Source organism: Phyllostomus hastatus, unplaced genomic scaffold (genome assembly GCF_019186645.2).
Source record: "Phyllostomus hastatus isolate PE091 unplaced genomic scaffold, TTU_PhHast_1.1 phas_scaffold_129, whole genome shotgun sequence".
Lineage (NCBI taxonomy): Eukaryota > Metazoa > Chordata > Mammalia > Chiroptera > Phyllostomidae > Phyllostomus > Phyllostomus hastatus.
This window is the reverse complement of record NW_025334009.1, coordinates 7,063,364-7,087,856: the sequence shown is the minus strand read 5'-3', so window position 1 is coordinate 7,087,856 and position 24,493 is coordinate 7,063,364. Positions and strand designations below refer to the sequence as shown.

The 24,493-nt window shown below is 54.7% G+C and overlaps 1 protein-coding gene across 1 annotated transcript in view; it reads left to right on the top strand.

The window, feature by feature from the left end:
• LARS2 (leucyl-tRNA synthetase 2, mitochondrial) overlaps window positions 1-24,493 on the top strand; it is a 104,361-nt gene that overhangs the window by 4,827 nt on the left and 75,041 nt on the right. The window contains exons 3-5 of the mRNA XM_045857243.1: window positions 3,837-3,965; window positions 15,688-15,779; window positions 17,946-18,006. Of these exons, the coding sequence (XP_045713199.1) occupies window positions 3,837-3,965; window positions 15,688-15,779; window positions 17,946-18,006 (282 nt within the window). The remainder of the gene's footprint in view (window positions 1-3,836; window positions 3,966-15,687; window positions 15,780-17,945; window positions 18,007-24,493) is intronic.

Genomic DNA, 24,493 nt, shown 5'->3' with positions numbered 1-24,493 from the left:
CATCTCATTCTTCTTGAGCGTATGGTTTAAAAAAAATGAAATGGATCAAAATAAACTGTGTGTCTATAATTGGGTCAATAGCTTTTGGGCTGTTGTGAGCCATCCCCCAGCGGCCCCTCCATCCGGGTCGGCATCTGGGAGGTGATTACGGCGGAGAGCGCGCCTGATGGGGGGGGTCTGGAGCCTGTGCAGTAAGACGCTAGCTCCGCCCCCAGAATTAGTTTGAACATGGCGACATCATGTACCGCCTTGGTCCTCACATTGCTCACATTATCTGTCTCACAGAACTATTTTGAAGATCCAATGAGGAAATGTGACCGGACACAGTTTACAAACTGAAGGGTCATGTAAAGGAACGGTGCCAGAGGGTGGACGTGCGTGGTGTCGGGGACCGAGGGTCCAGCCCGACGCCGGTGCATCCGGGAGCATCTGTGATCGACCTCACTCTAGTATTAGATACATTTGAAACCCACCCCAATGAGTGTCTAGAAGTAGAATATTTTGCCATGATTATCCTAATCATCATCATCACAAAAAGAACTTCCACTTAATGAGCATATTACTATGCGTCAGGCACCATCTGTCCATTGATTTCCTCATTTAATCCTGAAACGACCCCGAGGGAAGGCGATTTTACCCTGATTTTGGGGGTAAGCGCCTCGAGGCCCAGAGGGGGGGTTGGCGGTTTGTGGAGATGCACAACCCACCTGCGGCAGAGCCGGGGCTCAGGCCCAGACGCCTTTGCTCCCAGGTTTGATTCCCGACCTCACGCTCCCAGCTTTCACCTGGAGCCTTCTTCCGCCTCACCTCTGACCTGTCACCTTTGATCTACGGATTGTAAACTGAGTCTGGGAAGGTGGAGGGATTTGCCTGAGGCCTCGCAGCTGGTGGCAGAACGAGGACCAGATGGGGGCGCGGGGGGGGCACGGGGGGGGACTCTGGGCTCCCCTTGAGCGCCCCTTCTCTCTGCCGGCCTCCCGCTCCGCGACAGCTCGACAAGCTCCTCCCCGGAGCCGGATCCACAAAGAGGCAGAACTTCTTTCTCCTGGCGTCAGACGCTGGCAGAAAGAATGGGGCCTATTTTTAAAGACTTATCTTTTCCCCATCGCTTACCATCTTAATTTCCTTTAAAGGCTTAAGTTCCTACACTTTTACATAATTATGAACATTTCCCTTTCAGTCCTATCCCTGCTTGGTTATAACAAACCCCCATAATTCCTTCTCTTCTTCCCACCCACAGAGGGTGGGATGCATTCCCCTGTCGCAGAGGACAGGCACTTAATTCGCACAGAAGGCAGGGGCAGGCAGCAAGCCGAGTACCTTTTCTGCAGTAAAAATATTCATGAATATTAAAGGCTTTTACTAGCGATGCTTTTCTATGTATCTTCTGTAAACTCTGTTTTGGTGTTTTGCTTAGCGACTATGTAATGAGTCACTTGATTTTACACAAATTTAAGCTTTGTTGGAAGACATACAGAAAGAAGATGCTAATGAAGTTATGTGTGGCAAATGTTTGGGGCAAGATTGATTGTTAAATAGACGTAATATAAAAAAATAAATAGATTACTATAGTAAAAACGAGGTGATTATAATAGAAGAAAAATGGGTTTAATGTAAAAGCTTGACAACGAAATACTAGAAATACTTTAAATCAAGGATTTTCTTTTCTCGCCCCCGCCCCCGGGTCCCCAAGAACTCTGTACCAGCCCTTTCCCCCAGGCCCTGAAAATGAGTAGGGTGCGTAGTTCGCTTATTTCTGACTCTGCACCAACTAGAGGACTCAGGCCTCAAGCCTCCTTCGAGAGACTCGTTCACAAGCCGAGAATTACTTGTCTTCTTGAAGACGGTGGTTCCTGAGTCCCCACTGGCTCTCGAGTCTCAGGTCCCGCCCGCTCCCCTGAGGTCTTCCTGAGAGTTTCGGACCCGCGGGTTCCCCTGAAAGAGCGTGATGCCGTGCCGCGGTACCTCCATTTACATAAACCAGCAGCGCTCCCGCTCCCGGCTGCTTTTCCAGGCCGTGCAGGCCAGTTCCAGACTCCGTATCGACTCCCTGGCCCCCTCCCCTCCTTCGGGCAGCCTGGCTTGACTGCTCGTTGGCCATGTCTAGGGATGGGCAGGACAGAGGAAGTTCCACTCTAGTCTGTTCTGTCACAGGTTAGTGGCTCTGTTAACAGCTTGACTTCTGCCCTGGCTGGTGTGGCTCAGTGGGTTGAGTGCCGGCGTGTGAACAAAAGGGTCATTGGTTCGATTCCCAGTCAGGGCACATGCCTGGATTGCGGGCCAGGTTCCCAGTAGGGGGCGCATGAGAGGCAATCACATATTGATGTTTCTCTCCCTCTCTTCTCCTCTCTTTAAAAATAAATAAATAAGTAAAATCTTAAAAACAAACAAAGTTTGACTTCTTTGCTGATGGAAGCTGAAAGCAAGGGCTCAGGTGAGATTTCTGTTTTTTCTAGTTTCTCATTTCTCCTGCTCCCCCGGTTGCCGTTGGCTGTGTCGGTACCAGTCACACACATATTAGCAAGAAACACAACATTCCCCCAACACGGACACAAGGCAGTGGTTATGAATATCCTGTTTTGCGTTTGTTTTTATTTGCCTGGGGGAAGCAAAGCCTGAGAGAACTCCGGGAGAGCTCTCGGCGGGGAGTCAGGGCAGAAAGGGAGACCCAGACGGCAGAAGTGGCTGAAGCAGGTCCAGCACCAGACGGTCCCGACCCCTAGTGATCAGGCAGAAGCGGCTGCCGCCTTTCTTCAGAGGAGCGCCTTCTTCCCCACGGGCAGGGCGGGCAGTCCTTCCTGCTGGGCAGGATCCGTGGGGTTTGCTGGGGAAAATGCCCGGGTTTCATTACGGGAGCAGTGTGAACAGAATAAATAACCTGCCTTCATTTATCCAGTAGTTACTAAACTTTGCGGGGGGGCGGGGGGACGGGAGTGGGGGAAAGAGATGGTTAAACACAGCCCTCGCCCTTGGGCGACAGGTCCCCGCTGAGGGGCCTGTGAAATGACCACCACCTCCCTCCGGAGCCCCCTGCTGGTGCGCACGGACTTGGGCCCGCACTCCCCATTCACTGATGGAGGGCCCGAGGGGTCCCAGTCGGCGTTCCCACAAGGGCTTCCTGCCCTGTGCTCATTCTCGAGGGGCGGGGCGCACGGACCGTTTCCCGTGCTTCTCACGGTGAGGCTGCGTCTTTGGAAGCCGGGGCGTTAGTGAGCCCGGCCTGCGGCTGCCTGCAGACCCCACCTCCGGGAGACCACAGCCCTCCCCTTTCCTCGGCTACAGTCTTCTCCTCCCCGTTTCCACTTTTTCTGTTCGAAGATAAGCCCACAGCACAGCGGAGAACCCAGGACCCCAACCAGTGCCTTCGGATACCGGAGTTACTTACTGCTAAGGCCACGTCTGCCTGCAGCTCCGGGGACTTCGGAAGGGGCTCCTTTGTGGGGCCGTCACACCTGGGGTTCACTGTCGCTTCCTTGAATTACACGCGTGTGCGCTAGAGCTGCATTCGGGAAAACATCCAGCTCCCTAAGACCTACATGGAAGCTGTCTTAGAGAGAAGCTTTTAAAAGAGAAAAAAAGAAGATTAAAAATATAGATGAGTAATTAGCACTTTGAGGGTGTACGGCATATTTTGGACATTCTTTTAGCTCAAACCAGGGCTTTGAATTTGGATGTGGACGTTTCTGTCAGCTTATAGTACGGGGACGGTTTTTGCAAAAGGACCTTCTCACGGTGGGTACCTTCGGGCAGGCGCGCGCCCACTGCTCCGTGCGGGCGGGTTCCCAGGAATCGCTTAGTAAACACGCTCCCTGTCGTCTTCTGTCCTTCTCTCCTAGAGGTCCAAGCCCAAGTTCTACGTGCTCTCCATGTTCCCCTACCCTTCCGGCAAGCTGCACATGGGCCACGTGCGCGTGTACACCATCAGTGACGCCATCGCGCGGTTCCAGAGGATGCGAGGGATGCAGGTGAGGGCGGGCGCCTCGCCCGGGGACCACCGGAGCGCCGTGAGGTGTGCTCAGGGCGTGCGGAGAAACCCACTCATTCAGCCGAGACGAGATGAGCGGGGTCAAGGGGTCTAAATGGTAATGAAACAAAAAAATGCAGTAAAAAAAAAAGATGAGATTAGCTTTGAGGATAAATGTGAACAGCTCAGTGTTTCCTTTGGTGAATTGGAAGGCATTGTAGTAAAGCATCTGGATTAATTAATTGATTGGTGGGGGGCCACCGTGTGTTGGGTGTTGTGCTGGGGGTGGAGGTGGGTGGAGCGGGGTAGCCACAATGTGGGTAGCACGTGGGGTCTCCCCAGGAGGGGTTCCCCGTCTGGTGGGGGTGCAACGTGAAGAGAGAATCACTGTTGCGGGGGATGGGTCCGGTAGTGTAAATGTGGATGGAGGGCTGTGACTAGGAGGCGGGGCCACAGGGAAATGCTTCTCTTTGTATTTGATCTTTTCTGTGCTGTCTAGTCCGTGTGGATTTACTTCATAATGGAGTAGGTGAAACTTCTGTAAGGAGAGAATATTTGGGGAGTGACAACTCTGGGGGAGTTGGGAAAGGCTCCGCTGAAGAGGGGCCACCTGACCGAGCTCTGGGGGTGAGGTGAGACTTGCTTTTTAAAAAAGGTTTATTTATTTTTAGAGAGAGAGGAAGGAAAGGGGAAGGGGAGGGAGAGAAACATCGATGTGTGAGAGGTACATGGACTAGTTGCCTCTTATACACCCCAACCAGGGACCTGGCCCACAACCCAGGCATGTGCCCTGACTGGGAATCGATCCAGTGACCCTTTGGTTCACAGACCAGCGCTTAATCCCCTGAGCCACACCAGCCAGGGCTGCCCTCTACTGGTTAGTGACCTTCTTGAACTACGCAAAGAGAGGCAGGCTCGAAGAGGGCCTGAGAGCATGGCCCAGGGAACCAGACGGCCAGGGTTAGAGTGCCGGCCAGGGTTAGAGTGCCGGCTCTTTACACTTCCCGTGTGACCTTTGACTAGGTCCTTAACTTCTCTACGGCCTTGTTTCTCTCCTGTGCAAAGTGGAGATCCAATAGTACCCGCCCATTGGCCTGCAACAAGGATTTAGAGAGGAGGATGACTGGGGCACTCGGCACGTACCCGGCACATGGTGGCAGCCGTCAGTGGCAGCACAGCCCAGCTCCCGAGAGCCCCTGCGCATCTCTGTGCCCGACTCCGTGTTTCTGAGTCACCCGAGTAGCTGGAAATCCAACGTGTTGGGGGTTTCTGCACAGTGGAAACCAGCGAGCACCACAGCTCAGGGCGTTTCCCTCGGGGTGGGGGGTGGGAGTGGGGAGGCCACTGCTGGTCAGTAATGGGCTCTCTCGCTGGCCGGGCTGAACCGGTCAGGGCCTGTGCAAGCCGCATCTGCCACCTCCCCGTCCTCTGTAAAGACACTCTTCTAGAAAGACAAGTGCATCCTTGTCACAGTTGGTGTGAAAATTTATGCCGGAATGACACTGGCAGCGAGAAGTCTCCCTAAAAAGGAAGTCAGGTCTGGGTGCCTGTTCGTCCCGGGAAGAGTTAGTGACTCCAGACGCTCAGGCGCAGAGGTTCGTGTTCTGCGCGAAGACGGCCCCCAGGTTCTAGTCCCCCTGGTTTATGCCAGATGTCACTTCCCCCGGACAGCGCTCTCCATCTTTCCCGCTGTGTTTATTAGAAAGAGGCACTGGGGAATGAATTGGCTCTTTGCCCGAAGTATAATTCTTGATCTAACTGTGATTCCTCAACTAGATTTTTCTTATTTTTTCTTTACTCATCCAACTTGTCTTAGACAATGTGCAAATGCAGGCGGATCGCTGAAGATAAACCTTTTACAGAAAAACTGTACATTTATGGTAAAGAAGGGGAAGCCCGGTAGCAGATAGGTGGTTTGGGGGGTTGGTGTAGACGGGCTTCTAACACCCTTGGGTGGAGGAGGGATTACAGAGAAAGGTCAAGGCGGAGCCCCAGGCCCAGAGGGACCGGGGCCCCTGCAGGCAGCTCAGGCCCAAAGGACAAGACACGGAGTCGCCTGCAGCAACAGAGGCCCCGGGTCGGGCTGGCTCCCAGAGGTGGGCAGCCTGGGCTCGAACCCCGTCCCACTGCGTTCCAGCTGAGCGACCCCGCACAAGTCACCTAATGTCTCGGAACCCCCTCCCCCATCTTTGCAGTAGGGACAGTAGCAGCTCCTCCCTCGGGGGCTGTTGTGCAGGTTAAGTGAGTCAGTGCCCGTGTGTCTAGCACAGGATCATCCCCTCGGCCGTGGTAACTGCGACTCCCACTTACACTGATCTGAGTTCCTCTGGGAGGCCATTCACCGCCGTTGAGTGAGTGAATCCCCGTTCTCTCCCGTCTGGAGCATGCTGTGTGATGTTCTTTTTTTTTTTTTTTAAGATTTTATTTTCAGAGAGAGGGGACGGAAGGGAGAGAGAGAGAGAGAGAAACATCGATGTGACAGAGAAACATTGATCATTGCCTCTTGGGGACTGACTTGGGGATTGAACCCACAACCCAGGCACGTGCCCTGGCCAGGAATCGAACCGACGGCCTTTCGCTTTGCAGGACGATGCCCAGTCCACTGAGCCACACCGGTTAGGGCGACAGGATGTGTTTGTGATGTACGTCCTGCTGTATCCATTCGTTAACACCCCTGTGTGCACGAGAGACACCGACGTGTACTTTTCCGCAGCGTGTCTGTCTGACGTCAGGGTCACCGGGCCCCATTCTCTGACAGCGCCCTGTGTCACTTCTCCCCTGTTGTTTGATGGCGCTCCCCAGGGACGGCCCGCGGCCGGGAGCGTTCCTTGTGGGGGGTTCTGCAATGACAGATGCTGTTTCTGGAATGTGGTCAGCACGGTTCAGGTCTTCTGATTCTTTGTGTCAGTTTGAGCGTTTCGCGGTGAATTGGGCCATCCCACCTCGGATGCTGGTCTGGACTGCCTTCTTTTTCCCCTCCGTCCACTTTGTCTGGGTCGTCTCATCTGTCTTCTGTGGTTTGAATAGTGTATTCTTAAAGGCTATAAACATTTCCAGCACAGAGGTACAGAGGACTTCATCCAAATGCCTGGGCTGGCCGTCCCGGTATAATAGATGTTACCAGTTACTCATATTCGCCTCTGCTTTTTTTTCTTTTCTAATGTTGCAGGTACTTTGGTGCCTCTCCACGGTCGGACTTCAGTCCTTCGATTCAAAGTAACCTCTGTGCGAAGGCCGTGTGTGTCCTGGCCTCCTGCTCTCATGCTTTCACTCTGTGTATTGTTTAAGGACACACACACACACTTCTATGTAGTTGTGTGTGTTTAATTTTATATCAGAGATAGCTTATTTAATACTTTGCATATTTTTTCCACTCAGTATTTTGTTTCAAGATTTTTCCTGTGTTTCTAGAGTTAGTTCATCCGGTCCAGGTGCTGTCTAATTGTGGCCATGGTTACTGACCCGTTCCCACATCGGTGGAGTTTTAGGCCGTTTCGGATCATGGCCCCCCGAGAGCGTTGTGTCCCGGACTCGCTGGGTCAGCTCGTCAGACTGCGCCCCCGCCCAAGGTTGGTGCCGATGCAGACCCCCACCGGCAGCCAATGACGTGTCTTACTGCCTAAAGTTTTTGACGTTACTTATTAGTGTTAGACTCTGACCTTTGCTAATTTGGTAGACAGGAAAGGGTATCTAATTGTGTTTTTAATTCCCGTTTCTCTGAGTCCTGTCCTAGTGCCGCTGAGATATTTTCATGTCTCCTTAAGTTTCCTCTTCTCCGGTGGGCTGGCCCACGTGACTTGTCAGCTTCCTCGTGGGTGGTCTGTCTTCCTCCGTGTTGGTCTGCAAGACTTCTCTGTATGGTCCGGGTCATCGGTTCGTGGTTCGCTAGCCACGCACATACCTTCTCCCAGTCCGTGGTGTGCCCTCGCGTGCTTTGGGCCCGGCCAGCCCGCAGATTGTCAGTGAAGACCGAGAGCGAGGACTTGGAAAGTTCCAGTGTGTGTGCTTCTACTTCGGCTTCCTCCCGTAGTAGCGGGTCGGTTGTGCGGAGGAGGGAGCCGAGGCAGGAGTGTGAGGGGTCCCCGTGCCCCTGTGTGTGGGGAGGCGCCCGAAAGCCCCGGGCGTCGCTGCTCTCTGGGGGGAAACTGGAGCCACAGCCGCGGACCAGACACGCAAGGAGATCCCACGTGGACTTTACAAGGGGACGGGGTGGCGACTTGGGGGTGATGAACTCATCGATCAGGAACCGGGGGCCTTTCGCCAACAGCAGAGGCCGACCTGCCTCCCACTTCACAGCTTCGTGGCAAGGGTCACGTGAGATGACCCGGGAGAAAACCCTTTGAAGACTCGGAGGCGATTTCCCGGTGCGGCCCGGTTGGCCGGAGCCCCAGTGCAGCCGTGCCAGGGCTGGGGTGTGTGAGCAGCGGCCGCTCCGAGCCCGGGAGAGGCCGCGCCGCCGGCCGGTCCCTCGCACACTCACACGGTGTCTGGTGACACATTTGGAGCTCAGCACCATATGGCGACTTGGTTGTGTTTTCATCTGTTGTGCGCACAGATGGTTGGGAAATAAAATTACCCACCTCCCACCCCAGCCAGTCTCCCCAGCACCTTCGGGGCCAGAAGCGGGGGATCAAGGCACGCCCCTGCCACGTCCCCCTCACGGACTCAGCTCACGGGCCTTAGCCGAGAAGCACCGTAGCACCGCCCGGTAGAGCCTCTGCTCGGGCCTCTCTGCTGTTCCCCGCGGAGGAGGAGGAGGGACACGGAGGCCGCGTGTCTGGCCGCTGCGTGATCACACCGTCGTCGTCACCCGTGAATACCAGGCAGGGAGGGGGCTCCTTAGCCAGTGAGCCGTCGTTCACCACGCGCGGTTCATCGGTTCCGGTTTGCCCGTGCACCAGCAGGCGTGTGCGAAGAGCCCGGCATGCAGGGCGCGGCCCCGAGTTCTCGGATCTCCAGGTCTCTGCGGTGTCCGGACGGAGAAAGTGCGTGTCTGGAGCTTATGGCCTCCACGTGATCTGAGGAAGAGAAGGAACTGGAAGGCGGCCGATGTCTCTGCCCGTCACGGCGCCCCACGTTCCCACGGGAGGTCCCCCCTGCTCGGGCTGGGGCGCCGTCGCCGGGACGTGTTTCTCCCTGAAGTGTGGTCCCCTCGCCTTTGATTCCCGATCCGTAGTCACGGTGGGTTATTACACTCGCGAAACACCATTGAACGTCGCGTTTCTCATTTCTTGGAAGTAAAGTGCTTCATCTACTCCGGAAAAGCCATGGCCCTCTCTGAAAATAGCAGTTTTGGGTTTTTTTTTGAGAAGTAGTAACCATGGTTGCTGTCGATTAGAAGCTGAAGTGGTTTCAGACGTAAAGTTTGTTTCCGGCCGAGAGGGAGACTGGGGGACTCTCCGGCCGTCCTGTGCGCGTCTCTCGCGGGGAGGGCAGCCCGGCCGCTGCCCCGGCCTCCTGGTCTCTCTCCAGGGTTGTCCGCGGACTCCACTCGTTCCGTCCGATTCCTGGGTGGGAGGGAGAACTGCGCCTTTTGTACCTTTGTTCTTTCATTTTCCTCCTTCTGAGAGAGAAGCATTTTACAATTGAACATAAAATCTCACAGTCCCCCTTTAGAATACAGGAGCCTTTGAAAGGCGGCAGCAGCCCCCTCGGACCACCCCCGCCTCACCAGGCCCTGCTGGGGGGCCCTCCCTGGCATTTTCCAGTTTGCCCCCGCGGAGCCCTGTCCATGTGTCGTCACAGGTAGTGGTGCCCTCTGCCGGGTCCCTTCTCCTAGCCTGCCGCTGTCCATCCTGCCTGACAGCCCCGAGAGGCCACAGCTCCCCCTGGGGGATGGGGGGAGGCGGCAGGGCCCACCGCGGTCAGGTGGGTGGCTGTGTCCGCTGCGCTGGAGGCAGGCCCAGACCCGGCTCCCAGGTCTCGGCTCCTGGCCCGCTCCGGGTGGGGCTCCAGGGCCCCCATCCTGGGTCTGCCCCTGGTCAGTAGTGGTCCCAACGCCTCTCCAATGTCAAGAACCCTGGGAGGTTGCAGTCCTGCTGGTGTTCCCGGGCTGGGCCTCGGCCAGCTTGCTGTCAGACCGTCCCCCGCTTTGCTGTGGGTGGCAGAGGGACAGACCCCCGCAGGCCACGCTTCCCAAGCTCTGGTGCCGGCCGGCCTCTGGCTGGTCCTGGCTGATGAGAGCTTCTGGCAGAACTGCAGGCGAGAGGCCAGGCGAAGGCAGGGCATTTCTCTCCGGCCTGGTGAGGGCCCCCTGCATCGCCCAGCCCCGTCTGGGCGGGCCTGCTGGCTTCAGCTCCCGCACCTGACCTCAGCCTTGAGCCCCTTGAGCGCTGCTCCCTCCCCCCGTGTCTCCTGTCTGGTGGGGCAGGGGGGCGGGGGGCGGGGTCCAGCTCTCGCAAAGTCCTGGGCGGTATTGCTATCTGCTTGGCTTCTCACTCACTTTTCAAAGACTTAGAATATCTGTTAGAAGCAGCGCTGGAAATGATGATTTTTCACACTCTGGAAGTTTGTTTTACAGATTTGCAGCTCCCAGCTGCCGGGACTTTCTCCTGATTCCGCTCTGCAGAAAGCGTTCTGCCGACAGCATCTGAGAAGGGGTTAAGTCCTAGGGACCTGAGAGGGCTCGGGCGGCCCTGGCACAGAAATCCCGAGGCTGGGGAGTCTTCGGTTTTTGTTTTAGAACAGATCGCCTCGCTGGCACACGTTTCTCGTGGCGCGGTGACAGGGTTAAACCGTGTTACGGTGACAGGAGGAGAGGAGTGGGGATTTGGGAGCTAGAAAGCAGAGGTGCGAGTTGCTGCGGCGAACGCTTGTGAGGGGCTCGGCCGCGGAGAAGTCACAGACCAGTCAGCGGGGGTCACACCGAGAAGGGGGGTCTTCGGTCTGGACGCCGTGCGAGACCGAGACTCGGAGGAGACCCGCCGAGGGAGCGCCCGACGCCGTGTCTTTCTCGGCGGTGAGCCGCCGCCGCAGCCGGACCAGCGGGTAGAACGTGCGGCCGGGGGCAGCCCTGCTGCAGGGCCTCGCTCGCACGCCCCGGGCAGCAGCGAGCCGTCTTGTTAGGGCCTGGACGCTGCGACCTGCCCCGGTTGCTGCGGCTGGAAAACCCAGGCGGTGGGACCCGTGGGGTCCTTTCCGGTGTCACACACACGCGGCTCACAGAAACACTGGTCCCCGGGACGCAGCCCACGGTGGCAGGAACTGTCTTGACTTCAAGGAGCAAAAGGGCCTTCTTGCACCCTGTATCCTAGGACAGACACTTGTTTTTCTTTGTTAATTTTTTTTTGGTGGGAATATGAACTTCATGTTGAGATGCTTTGAGATTCTTCTGGCTTTATTTATTTAATCCTCACCTGAGGGTGTGTTTATTGATTTTAGGGAGAGAGGAAGGGGCGGTGGAAGTGGAGGGGAGCGAAGGAGAGAGAAGGAGGGAGAGAGAAAAATCGATTTGAGATAGAAGCATTGATCGGGTGCCTCCCCTGCGCCCCCTGACTGGAAATCGAACCCCCAGCCTTGCAGCGTGTGGCATGACACGCCAGCCAGCTGCTCCACCAGCCGGGGCTCTGGCTTTATCTTTGCAGACAGCTCGGGCAGCCTGCGAGCTAACATCTCTTTCTACGGTAATTTCATCTGACAACAACAATGGAAACGAACGGGTATATTCCATAAATCCGGACGGGTTCTTCTGTGGCTGTCTGCTGTGTTGACTGCATGAGAAATGCGCACGGCACCTACAGAATGTCAGTAGGTAGAAACAGTGGCCTCTTGCCATTTGGCAGCTCCAGCACAGACACTGAGTGGCGATCGAGGTCCCCCTTTCTCGAGGTCACGCAGCAGTCCCCTCATCCTGCTGGCGAGGCAGCCCCAGGGGGACCGAAGCGCATCTGGGAGCAGCATTGTCCATGGAAGTATTGCAGGACTCTCTGGTAATCCAGCACGTGTCCTCTGCATGGAATTTTTTTTTTTAGCTCATAATAATTGAAAAGAGAGGAAAAACCATGACCCTTAGTAGGAATGCTTTTCATCTCTGGATTACACCGTACTCAGGAGAAAGCTGTATCCCAGAGGGCGTCTGTTTTCGTTGGGATTCTTAGCTGCTCGGGGCTGAAACCCAGCCCGGACCAGTTTATGCAAAAAGGGAGGTTTCATTGTTCTCCAGATCCGGGAGAACTTCCAGAGTCAAAGGAGATGCTGCAGGTGCCAGGCCCGCTGGCTTGGGGGCCAGGCCCTCGCAGCCCGTGGGTCTCGTCCGCCTCTGTCCACCTGCCTGCTCTGTTCTCTCAGACCTCTGCACCCGGAGGAAGGCCGGGCCACCCGGAGCCCTGTCTCCTGTCCTTGTTTGCCCTGACCGAGGAGGAAAGGGAAGGGGTGTGCCCTCATCGTCCTGGTCTCTGTCGCACAAACCCCGCCCCAGACAGCAGTCAGGCTTGGAGAGGGACCCCGGCACGGGCCTCCCTCTGTAGCCAGAGGGACAGGTTTTGCAGCGGACGGTCCTTGCAGTGTATGAGGTTGGGAGAGGGGCAGTTTCCCAGAAGGGGAGGGTTCTGCGGGGAAGGATGGAGCACTCCGGCCCAGCCACACAGAACAGGGGGAAGAGCCCTACGGCCGAGAGGATCCGCTGGGTTGGGTTGTGTCCGGTCAGGTTCCTAAAACTGCGTGCAGTAGGTGCACCCAAGGGATGTTAGCATTTTTAAAAAAGACGTGTATGTGGACATGCCTGCATATGTATTTTGTACAGATGTCTATGACTTGTTAAGTGAAAAGAGAAGGTCATAAACTAGTGTCTCACAGGTTTTGTTTCCATAAAAAGAAGCCAGCAGGCTCCTGGGGGCGTGCACATGCGTTTGTACATCTGTGTTCGCCTGGAGATGCAGAGGCCGCTGCTGTCGCTACATCAAGGGCGTGAGAACAGGGCCAGAGGCCAGGAGGAGCAGTGTGGCTTCTTCGCCTTTGTGGATCAGGCGTTGTGTCATTTCCTCGTTGAAATAAGCCCGTGTTACCTTTGTAATGTGAGAAACATCCAGTAAATAAGAAAGGAGAAGCCTATGCAGACTGACCCCGGGACGGGGCAGGTACAGGGACTGAGGGGACGCAGCTGGGGGGTCCTGTCGCGTCAGGCTGCCAACCCAGAGCTCGCCAGGGACTTCCCAGGCTCGCCAGGCCGGGAAGCACAGCTCAGGACGCACAGGCCAGCGTCCCGGGCGCGTCAGCAAGCCGGACAGATCTCAGCATTTTCTGTTCGCCAGGCCCATGTATATCGCTTCCAGTAAGCAGATCTGAGCGGGTCCACCCCACCACCAACCCCAGGGCAGCCAGATCTGCCCAGCGGTGCCTTTGTCCACGGCAGTCAGAGGCCAGCCCCTTCCTGCCCGGCACACAGATGGATGGCTGCCGTCCCCTCGTGGGCTCTGCCTGGTCCAGGCGGCTGTGGCAAGAGCAGCCGGGCTGCTTTCCAGCGAAGCACCTAATGTGCGCCGTTAGCATGTGGGAAAGGAGGGCCCTGGGCCCCTTGTGCAGACAAGAAGGCCAGGTAGCCAGCCAGCCAGCCCGCTGAGCCTCGTGGTCTGTTCCATTTGGTTAAGAACAGCCAGTGCCTGGCACCAGCTGCTGCAGAGGCTCGTTGCAGGTAACCCGCTCTCAGGAGTGTCCATAGAAGAGGGTGTGTCCCTACCTGTTGTGGCCAAAGAGACATGGGCTGAAACCTGGATGGGGAACCAGGGACGCGCACCCTTGACCAGGGAACCGTGAGGTGACGAAGGTCAGGGAAGCTGGTGACAGCAGCAGTGACGACAGCCCGTGCTGCCATTGGCTGGGGGCCGGCACCGTGCTGGACGCCCCACGGACATCGTGACGTGTGCCCCTCAACAGTTCGACGTGGCTGCTTTCAGTCGCACTTTCTAGCCGGGACGCAGAGTCCGCCGTGGGCCTCAGGTCGAGTTGCCAGGAAGTAGCGGGTTTGGGTTTGGGACCGGTCCCCTCCACCGCACATCGTCCTGGGAGTGCGCCTTCCTCGGCCTCTCCCGCTCACTAGCCTGCGGAGTCGGAGCGGCTGTGGGGTGAGAGGCACAGTCTCCGCTGCTCGGGTGGGACAATCCCGTTCTCTCACTGCTGCCCGCTAAGAGGGGCCGGGGAGAGCGCAGATCTGGGACCTGGGGCGGGAGGGTGCGTCCAGGTCGGGGCACTTCGATCGTAAGTCCTGAAGGACCTGGTGCGTGCGCAGTGTTGCACCTCGGAGAGCCCTCGGGCCAAGCAGAAAGGTGGAAGAACACTCTAGGTGCACAGCGGAAAAAAGCAGGGAAACCATACCCAATTGTTAAACATTGGGTATAAATTTACCCAATTTAACAGGTTGTGTGTGGCTGTGTGGTAGAATGACAGATGAGAGTTATTTTCTCGTGAATATTTTTCTGTGTGTACGAAGTTACTCATAGCGAACGTTGGTTACGTCAGTAATGGGGGAAAGTTACTCATAAAAGAAACAAGACCTGTCCACACCTTTAGTGGAAAATGCCCCGTCGTCACATGCATGGGTGAGGGGGGGTGGCAGCAAGTAGCTCCGAGAACTCGTCACTGTCCCAAGGAGATAGATGTGTGTGCTCCCAAACCAGCCAGCCCTCCAGCCCACCCGCCCAGCTCACGGCGGTGGACGGGCTGTGAACCTGATAGCAAGTACGAGGGCCGGCTGGAGGGGGCGGTTGCCTAGAAGTATTAGCACCGCCGTGGGTCCGCCTACCCCGCAGGCAGCCTCAGAAACGTGGCTGGAAGAGAAGCTGCGTCTGGGCCCTCGTGGCTGAAACCAGCAGCACGGAAGGGGGGAGAGGTCCGAGGTGTTGAAGCAGGTGTCCGTCCTGGCGGTGGGTAGAGAGCCCGGCCGTCCGGGGCTGGCCCTGGAGGCCACAGCACATGGTTCGGGCTGGTGTTCCCGTTCACGGCACGTGGGTGAGGGTGACAGAACTTGCTATGGAAGCTGCCGGCTGACCTGTCACTTGTCCGTTGGCAGAACTGAAGCCCTGCTGGCCTGTCCTGGCTTAAGGGCATAGTTTCTGGTGTGACCTAGCTCAGCGGCGCACGCTTGCTGGGCCACAGTTGTGGAAAGTGTCAGATAAGGGGTGGGGGTGGAGGATGCATCACGAAAGCTTCTGAGCTCTATGGTCTTAGGACCTTGTTCTTTGACGAACAGAAATGTCTTAAGGAAGTGATTCAGAGTGGGCACTGCACGCTTGCAAGGTGGTTACTGCAGCTGAGGAACTGAGATTTTTATTGAACTTAAGTGTATCTGACCACCCGTGGCTCCGTGGCTGCTGTATCAGGTAGCACAGCCCCTTCGTCGGAACGTAAGCCTGATGCAGGGTGAGCATTTTGAAAGACAGTACATTTTTATAGACACATATTTCTGAGATGGAAAGAAACTTTTTATAATTTAAGAAAAGCAGTTCCGGTTGGTCATGGACAATGCAGATTAGAAGAAGAAAACCAAGAGCAGTCAAGAAAACGCCTGCTCAGAGACCACTGCTGTCGGTGCGTTGGCGTGTGACCTTATAATACACCCTCCCCTGTGCGTGTGTCAGAGGGAGCGAGCTGGCTTCCCACGGCATGTTTTAAACCCCCAGAAGGCGATAGGGCACGCTGGTAGGAGAGAGCGCCCGTGCACCGCCCACAGGAGAAGGCTCACACAGGTGCTCGCAGTCTGCCATGCCTGATTGTTTCTCTCCGGGCGCCAGGTCATCAATCCCATGGGGTGGGACGCGTTCGGACTGCCCGCCGAGAACGCCGCCATCGAGAGGAAGCTGCACCCGGGAAGCTGGACGCAGAGGTATGTATCACGGACACAGCCACACACCTGTGTGCAGAAGCACCTTTGTCTGGTGAGTCTGTGCAGGAGAATGGGAAGGCGGAGTGAAGTAAACGTTGCAGCTCTGCCGAGCGAGGATCAGGGTCGTGTCCACCGGGGCCGGTCTCTCTGCGCTCTCGGCTCTTGTCTGTCTGTGCTCTCGGCTCTTGTCTGTCTGTGCTCTCAGCTCTTGTCTGAGAGCCACAAAGGGCTTCGGGTGGTCGGTCACTCCTGCGTTCGTTCCGATGCTCTGTCATTTACGAAGTTATTCTTCTGCTGAGCATGTGCCTTTGGAAGGACGACGAGGAGGAGAGGGTTGCAGGTGATAAGTTTCTAACATGCTTCTCATCTCCGTGACCATTGTTTGAGCTAGGCCCAAATTCCACAGTGTCATTTTCTCTGAAAAGTCTGTTAAGTTTTTGCTGTCACCACTTTGGAGCAAGAGGAACTTAGCCACTCAACATAGAAACAGATGGTCAGTTGGTTCTGGGCATGGCTTTCTGCCAAGGGGCCCACTCCCAGGCCCTCCCATCCCCCAGGCTTCCTGTCCACCCCTCTCCCTCCAGATCCTGGCTGGAGGGCCTCATGCCAGAACCCAGCAGAATGTTCTAGGCCCTCCCCCATCCGCTTCTTTCACAAAGGTCTGGGGCTCCCCGCCACCCTGAGATGCGGAGGGAGGTGCAGTTCTGGTGCCCGTCCCCAGGGTCCCCACCTTCTCTGCTTTAAGTTGACCGAGTCCACACTGTGAAAACATCCACTGCACCATCCGCTCCCCTGGAGGAAACGATGATCAAATAAAACAGATCAAACAGGGCATACGTTTGGTGTAAGTTAGACCAAGGGTTGCTCGGTTTTGTGAATAAAGTTTTATTGGAACACAGCCACAGCCACTGGTTGACACTTTGTCCACGGCTGCCTTCACGAGGCAGTGGCAGAGGGGAGCAGTTGCGAAGGGCCATGCGGCTCACGAAGCTGGAAACACCCCCGTCTAGCCTTTTACAGGGAAGGGCCGCCAGCCCCCGCTGCCGAACAGCGAGGAGGAAGATGGCCCTGAGTCGGCCACCTCGGCGCAGGGCCTGCCTCGCCTTCCTGCTGGCGGATCTGTGCCTCAGTTTGTGTATCTCTAAAGAAGGGTGGTCATAGTTCCTGCGAAGCACTGCCTTGGCTGCCGTGACAACGGCATCAGCCTGGGTGGCTCAGAAACAACACATTTGTTTCTTAGGTCTGGAGGTCGGGAAGTCCAAGGTCAAGGTGTCCAGTTAGACCCTCCTCCAGGGCGCAATGGCCGTCTCCTCTCTGTGTCCTCACACAGTGGAAGGGGCAAGGGAGCTCTCTGGGGTCCCTTTTATAAGGACACAAAACCCCATTCACGAGGGCTCACGACCTGATCACCTCCCAAAGACACCACCTCCTAACGCCAGCATGCTGGGGGTTAGGTTTCAATTGTGGAGGTCACAAACATTTAGTCAGTAGAAAGCACTTTTCTGCAAAAATGCTTAGCCCAAGTCCTGGAATAAAATAGGCTACTGTTGGCTAATCGGAGATTGCCTGGAGTTTTTTCACGGCTTTTCCGATGTTCAGGCTGCTTGAGCTAAGAGAGGAGGCAGAGTCAGGGAGTTAGTCCTTTTTCTCTAACAAAAGGAAAAAATGATATTTCCTTATTTTATATTAAGGCTGATTAATTCGCTTCTCTCCCTCTCCCCTGATGATTTGCATTTCGATGAACAAAGCACTAAATCAGATTGCTTTAGTATTGCCACGGCTTGTATGTGAAGATTTTCTTTTTCTCTTCAGTGGATCTTATACTTGTAAGTGTTTGGCTCCTGTCTGTGCAGATTACAGACATACCTGTGGGTGGGCCACAGGAGTGCCTGTTTCAAAGGAGCTGCTTGAAGGGCCCATTCCAGGGCCAAGACCGTTGTGGTTTTTATTAGATTCTGTCTGATTTCAAGGAATAGGTATCTTCTAACATGCTGACATTTTAACTGATTCCTAGTGATTTTTTTTTTTTTTGGCTAGGGCAAAACAACACTTAAAGCCTTTTGGAATAATCTAGACTTTTCCCAGTTACCCTTTACGTTTTCAAAGCCCAGCTGGTTCGTGGCCTCCGCTCCCCTAACAGCCACACCTCTTCCCTCTGTTCTGCAGCAACATCAAGCACATGAGGAAGCAGCTGGACCGGCTGGGCCTGTGCTTCAGCTGGGACAGGGTGAGTCGGCCCCCCTTCTCGCGGAAGGTCTCGGTTGCAGTGACGGTCCTGAATGCACTGGGACCGTGACCGGTGCTTCCCGCGCCTCCTCCTAGGGCTGGAGGGAGGGAGGGGGGAGGCAGCAGGCAGGTCTCCCCGAGTGGAGAAGTATCCCCAGTGGGTACTTCGCCTGCAGGCAAGTGATGTTCTGTGATTTGAAGCTTCCTATTTGGCGGAAGTTTCGCACAAGCTCTTCTGCTCTTCTCAGCAGTAGTTAAAAAGACCGTGGGCATGTACATGGGGGTGGGTAACCTCCCACCCTCCTGGTCCTTTTAGGCGCCTGGGTGTTGAGTTGACTGGCCATTTATTTACCTGTGGTTCCAGGTTTGGATTTGAGGCTGTAAGAGCCCACCCTGATCCTGTCACCAGTAGCCCTGTGGTGTGGGTCCTTCCACCCGAGTTTCGCCCGGCACTCAGGGGTTGCTCTGGGCCTGCCGTCCTGGGTCCTTCCTGGGCCAGAGACAGCGGGCTCTCTCTCAGGAGCCCTGCCTGGGGGGTGTGTGCTGCTCAGCATCCTCCATGTTCACGGTTGTCTCGCGGTTTTGGTCTCTTTCTTGGGAAGGACTTACCGCGTTTGCCGTCCACATCCCTGACTCGGTTTCTGCAGAATCAGTGTTGCTTTGTATGGTTTCTAGCAAGTATTCGTTTTGCTACTGTATTTTGAGATTGGTTATTTTTCCATATCTCGTTCAGTTCCCATTTTCTTTTTCAAGACTCTTGGCCAGATGCTAATTTTGTTTTTTCCATTTTACTTTGCTATCTGATCTTCACAGACCCTATATGTTCGGGAATTTTCTTGAGAATACAAGGAGATGCCCTTGAAAATTGTTTTGCTCCCTTTAAGAAATCTTTTCCATGAGATTGGAATGCCGTGCTCTGCTTGTTTGTTTTGGAATGTCTTTGTAGACACCTCGTGGATTTCCCTCCTGGTTTCCTGAGTGGACTGTATCATTTTATCAGTGTACATTGTGGAGATTCATCAGCCCGAGGGAGTGGAGTGCAGCTCTGCTGTCTCTGCATCGTTTAGTTCTGCCTGGGGCTGGGGAATCCACTGCCCCTGGTGCATCGCTCTCTCTGGTCTGATCTGTACCCAGATGTGCATGGTGGCATCCCCGACATGCCCGACCAAGACTGCCTGGAGTGCCGCTGAGCCACCACAGCCGAGGTGTCCGGTGTGGTGGCTCTCCGCCTGCCCCAGAGCCCACCAGCCCCTCTGGACCTTGCCTCCTGGAGCCCTCTTTCTTAAGAACCCAACCTGTTCTTCGAAGAGGGAGATGCTGTTTGGCTTCCGGTGGCTTTCTTCTCTCTGGTCCCGTCTGCCAAAGCCTGTAACATTCCTGGCACACCGATGGCACCTCCTGTGGTTCCCAGGGCGGGGGCAGCGCCTTGGTCCCCCGCCCTTCTGTCCCATGGGCGATTTTAGCGGGAGCGATAGAAACCAGTGTGGACGGTGTGTCCTGTGTGCCCTCGCGCCCAGGAGTGCACGGGTGCTTTTCGGGGAAACCCACATGGTCTGCGGGGGCCTGCGGAGCAGCATGGTGGGAAGGTGGAGGAGTGGATATTTAATTGACTGGGCGAATCTGTACCCTTCATGAGGTAGCATTTTTTTTTAAAGATTTTATTTATTTATTTATTTATTTTTAGAGAGGGAAGGGGGGAGAGAGAGAGAGAGAGAGAAAGAAAGAAATATCAATGTGCGGTTGCTGGGGGTCATGGCCTGCAACCCAGGCATGTGCCCCGACTTGGAATCGAACCTGCGACACTTTGGTTCGCAGCCCGCGCTCAATCCACTGAGCTACGCCAGCCAGGGCACAAGGTAGCATTCTTAATGTCTTTGATCATCAAAACCTGGTTATTCAGCAGAAGGCTAGCTGACAATTAGCAGAATATTTAAAAAAAAAAAAAAAAGACAGCTCAGAAATGTTCCCTCCCTCCCCCAGGCGGGGAGAGCCAGCTCCACAACCCGGGCCACGCCTCCTTCTTCCTGCCTCTCCCTGGGGGCTGGTCCCTGGAGGAACGGTCCAGCCCTGGAGCTCTGTTCTTGCCCTTCAGAAAGGCTTCGTCCTCTGGTTTAAAAACATTTCTGGGATGGATGTGTTTCTGGGGAGCCACAGTGGTCATGGGACGGCTTTTAGCCCAGACAGCGCTGCTGCGCCTTGTCGGAGGTCACTCCCCAGATGGCCTGTACCGCTTTGAGAAGATGGAAAGTGAGAAGCTGAAAGCCGGGTTCAAGCAGCGGGAGGTCGACCGAGGGAAGAGCGAGAAGGAAATCAAAGCCCGCGCTGTGCGGTGAGACAGGGGTTTCTTTGCGCGGCCTCACCCCGTTATTGTGTGCAGTGATCGGCAGCCTGCCGAGGACAAGGTCCGGGCTGCCTTTGACTCTCCTGGGCTCAGCTTACGGCCTCGGCGGTCTGCACTGGTCCTGGGGAAGGGCCCGATGAGTTAGTGCCCCGTGACAAATGACAGAGTGAGCTTCCACCCGGCCCGGTGCGGCGCACGGGGGCTGGTACGTCTCTGACTTGGACCTCTGCTTCTCACCAGTGCTCTGGGGCCCCGGCTGCTTCTGGACCAGGTCCAGGCCTTGACTCTTGATTGCAGCTGACTTTGGGGCTAATTTTTATCCAGAATCATCTGGGTAGTTGTTTGGGGAGCAGTCCCTAGGAGTCCCCTTCAGAAATCAGATAGGTATAAGGAGAAAGAGGAAGCCCAAGCCAGACAGGATTCGGCGTGAGGCCCGGAGTCTGCCAGAGGGAGGCTTTCCGAGCGGTCCGTGGAGCTTGCTGAGCGTAGGGTCCACGCGGACCAGACACGCTCCGGCGTTGGGCGTACGTGGTGTCTGCGTCCATTCAGCTTCTCTTCGCTCCCTCACCGGCGTGAGCAGAGAGTTGACCATTTGCCGAGTTTCTTTATGGGGGAGCTCTTAGGAGTTTGTGTCTGTACTTCTTTTCATTGGATTTTAAATTCCTGCGCCGGAGTTCCTTCTCGTGTTTTCACGTTTGATCTTCTGTACGTGTCGGTGCTCAGTAACGACACCGACGACCTCGCCCGTGTCGGGGCCAGGGAAACACAGTCTAGACGGCCGTGCACTGAGACCGGCTCCCAGGGAACCCGCACACTCTCCCCCACGGGCACGGGGTTCGGCGGGGTCGGGCGTGTTCTCCCAGGGCGGTGCAAGAGGCAGCGCAGGACACCGCTCTCTGAACTCCCACCGGGACAGGCTCTGGGGGCTTGGAGCTCTTCCAGGCGTTGCCATCGGGGCGGCAGAGCCTGCATGAGGCAGGGGCCGCCGAGGGGTTCGTGGCACCCCGGCCATCTGCACTGATCTCTCTGCTTCTGATTCTCCTGCCTTCTCTGCATCCTTCTTCCCTTCCATCGTCCTCTTCCCACTCCCCATTCGTCCCCTTTCATCCTTTTGCCGACCCACCCGCTTTCCTTCCCCTCTGTTTCTCACTGTCTTCTTTCTCTCCTGCTTTTTCTTTTTAAATATTTTTTTTAATTTTGAAAAAATTTCCAACTCACACTTAAACAAGTGAGACTAGTAGAGGGCGCCCCCAAACACCACCTGGCTTCAGCAGCTGCCACCACACGGCCAGTCTGATTTCATCTGCGCGCTGCACTCTGCGTTATTTTGCCGCAAGTCCCAAACAGTATATGCGGTCTGTCCAGAAGGTACCCAGCCATGTACTGTGAGAAATAGAGACGTGTTGGGAACCGCCCTGCCTGGTATCAGAAGCTGAAACCCCCGCCTAGGCTAGGGCTGAGGGAACGGCCTTGGAACCGTAAGCCAGCAAGGAGACAAAAGCTTATCTCCCTGGCAGGAATGCTGCTTCTGCTGCTTTATTCATGACTGAACCCGAAAAAGCTTGGTCGGTTAGCCAAAGACGGGTAAGATTCCCCAAGGGGGGAATGACCTAAGGCAGGCACGATCACTTTGGGAGGCCCCCAAAAGAAGGACTTGGGGGGCTGCAGCAAAAGGGGGCGATGGACCCTCGCTCCTCGGCTTTGACATAGCCTGAGTTCTCATCGTCTGGGAGAAAATCTCCTTATCTCTTGGTTGCCTTAGTTCCCTTGCTCCACCTAAGCCTGAAACAATGACAGGATGGTGCAGCTCTGTGCTGAAAAGGGCAGATTCCCCGGGGTGATCAGGCCTAAGAAAGAACATGTAAATTCCTGTGAAACCTTCTTTGTTTAGAATGCTCTCAGTCGAATGAGAAGGGTCTTAGGAGGAAGTTAGTTTGTTCCTCAGTCTTACAGCTCTGTGACCCCGACTCAATAGACCGGCAGAGTTCTTTGTTTTCTATGGTTCCTTACTTCCCCTAATGAGTACTGTACTTTACCTGAATTATTATGCAAAATGAGTCCAATAAAAGCAGGTATGGACGGTAAATCAGCGCGCTCCCCACTAGGGGGGTGGCCATTCCGTCCCTACTTCTCCACAGAAACTAGTTTGTCTCTGTGCATGTTGTTTTTTCTCGCGTGTTTATCGTCGAGCCATCCACAGCGTTCCGTGATCACTGCTGGCCAGTGACCCACACGCAACAGAGACGTTTATTGAAGAAGGTACCAGATATAAGGAACTTTGTACACAGGACAGGGACGCCTCAGCCCCCTTCAAAGTAGACAGCGTGGGACCTCACACAGTTCTCCCAATCACCATCAGCTGCCCTGTCATATTTTCCTGAATTCATCGACAGTCTGAAATCTCTTCCCTTTCAAAGGTGATTTTGGTTTGGGGAAAAGCCAGAGGTCTCAGGGCACCAAATCTGGTCTATCAGGGGGCTGAGTCACCTGGGGGATTGGATGTTTCACCAAAAAACTCTGCACGAGACGTGATGCATGAGCAGGCGCATTGTTGTGATGAAACTGCTGATCAGTTGCCCATAGCATCAGCCTCTGAAACATCTGAATAGTTTCCACCGAGGAGCATTCGAGCTTAATGCAAAATTTGCCACAGATTTGTTGCTCTAGTTGCTCAGTCATTTTGAATGCAGTGGCCACACAGTACACATGCTCAGTCAATGGCGTCTGCGGCCCCCAGTGACTAGTACAGTGAAGGTGTCATTGTTCACACATGCGCATTCCAGTCCCCTCTCCTTGGCTGTCAGCTTACATTGATGTGGTACAAACTGTTCTCATTATATTAACAGTGGCTGGGCTTTTTCAGGACAGACCTAGTGTAGCTTCCTCTGTGAAGAGCTCAGTGCACATGGCAAGGACGAAGGCTTTTCTGCTCCTTTCTTTCCTTTTCCTTCCTTCCTTCCTTCGTCGTAATTCCATCCGTACAGCCAGAACAATGAATGGTAATATCGTATAACATCACGGAACGGCACTCATTTTGCACGTTTCCCTGGATGTCTCGTAAGTATTTCTCAGCACTGAGGGCTGGTTTGCCCGCACTCCTGCGGGTCTCTGCTGAGCCTCCTCCTCCCCGCCCCACGCTGTCACCACGGTTTGGGAGCTGTGCTCTATTCTTCCAGACACACGAGCTCTGCGGACCCTACCTGCACAAATTTCCTTTCGTGATTTGTGTGATTTTCGTGATTTGTGTCATTAGAAAGTGAAAATATTATTGCTTCGAGGCCCTTACTACCTTGGTATTTTATTTACAGAGGCCTAGATGTTTGACAACAAAAGATTAAACTACGACAGATAACAAGGCCCCGGGACAGCAGAAATACCGTATTTTGCCATGTATAATGTGCACTTTTTTGCCCAAACTTTTGAGGGAAAAATAAGGATGCACATTATACATGGGTAGTGGTAATTAAAATTTCTTCTACCTTCTATCTGTTCTTGTGTTTTGTAATTATTTGTTACATAAAAATTTTTTTGAAGATTTTATTTATTTATTTTTAGAGAGGGGGGAAGGGAAGGAGAAAGGGAGGAAACATCAATGTCTAGTTGCCTCTCGAGTGCCCCCTACTGGAGACCTGGGGCACAACCCAGGCAGGTGCCCTGACTGGGAATTAAACTGGCGACCCTTTAGTTTGCAGGCTGGCACACAACCCACTGAGCCACACCAGCCAGGGCTGTTACATAAAATTTCCTGTGCCATAATATATTAAAAAGTAAATGCTAAAATTCCTTTATAATACAAAAAACAAGTATCTAACTATAAACAAAAACTTGAATTAAAAAATTGAAATGAAAGAATTCTTTTCCTGGAAATTTGGGCCAGAAATGTGGGTGCACATTATACAGGGGACCACATTATACATGGCAAAATATGGGTATATATTTTTAATGTTTTTTATTTTATTTTTAAAGATTTTATTTATTTTTAGAAAAGGGAATGGGGGGTGGGTAAAAGAGAGGGAGAGAAACATCAGTGTGTGGTTGCCTGTCACGCACCCCCTTCTGGAGACCTGGCCCACAACCCAGGCATGTGCCCTGACTAGGAATCGAACCAGTGACCCTTCAGTTCACAGGCTGGCACTCAATCCACTGA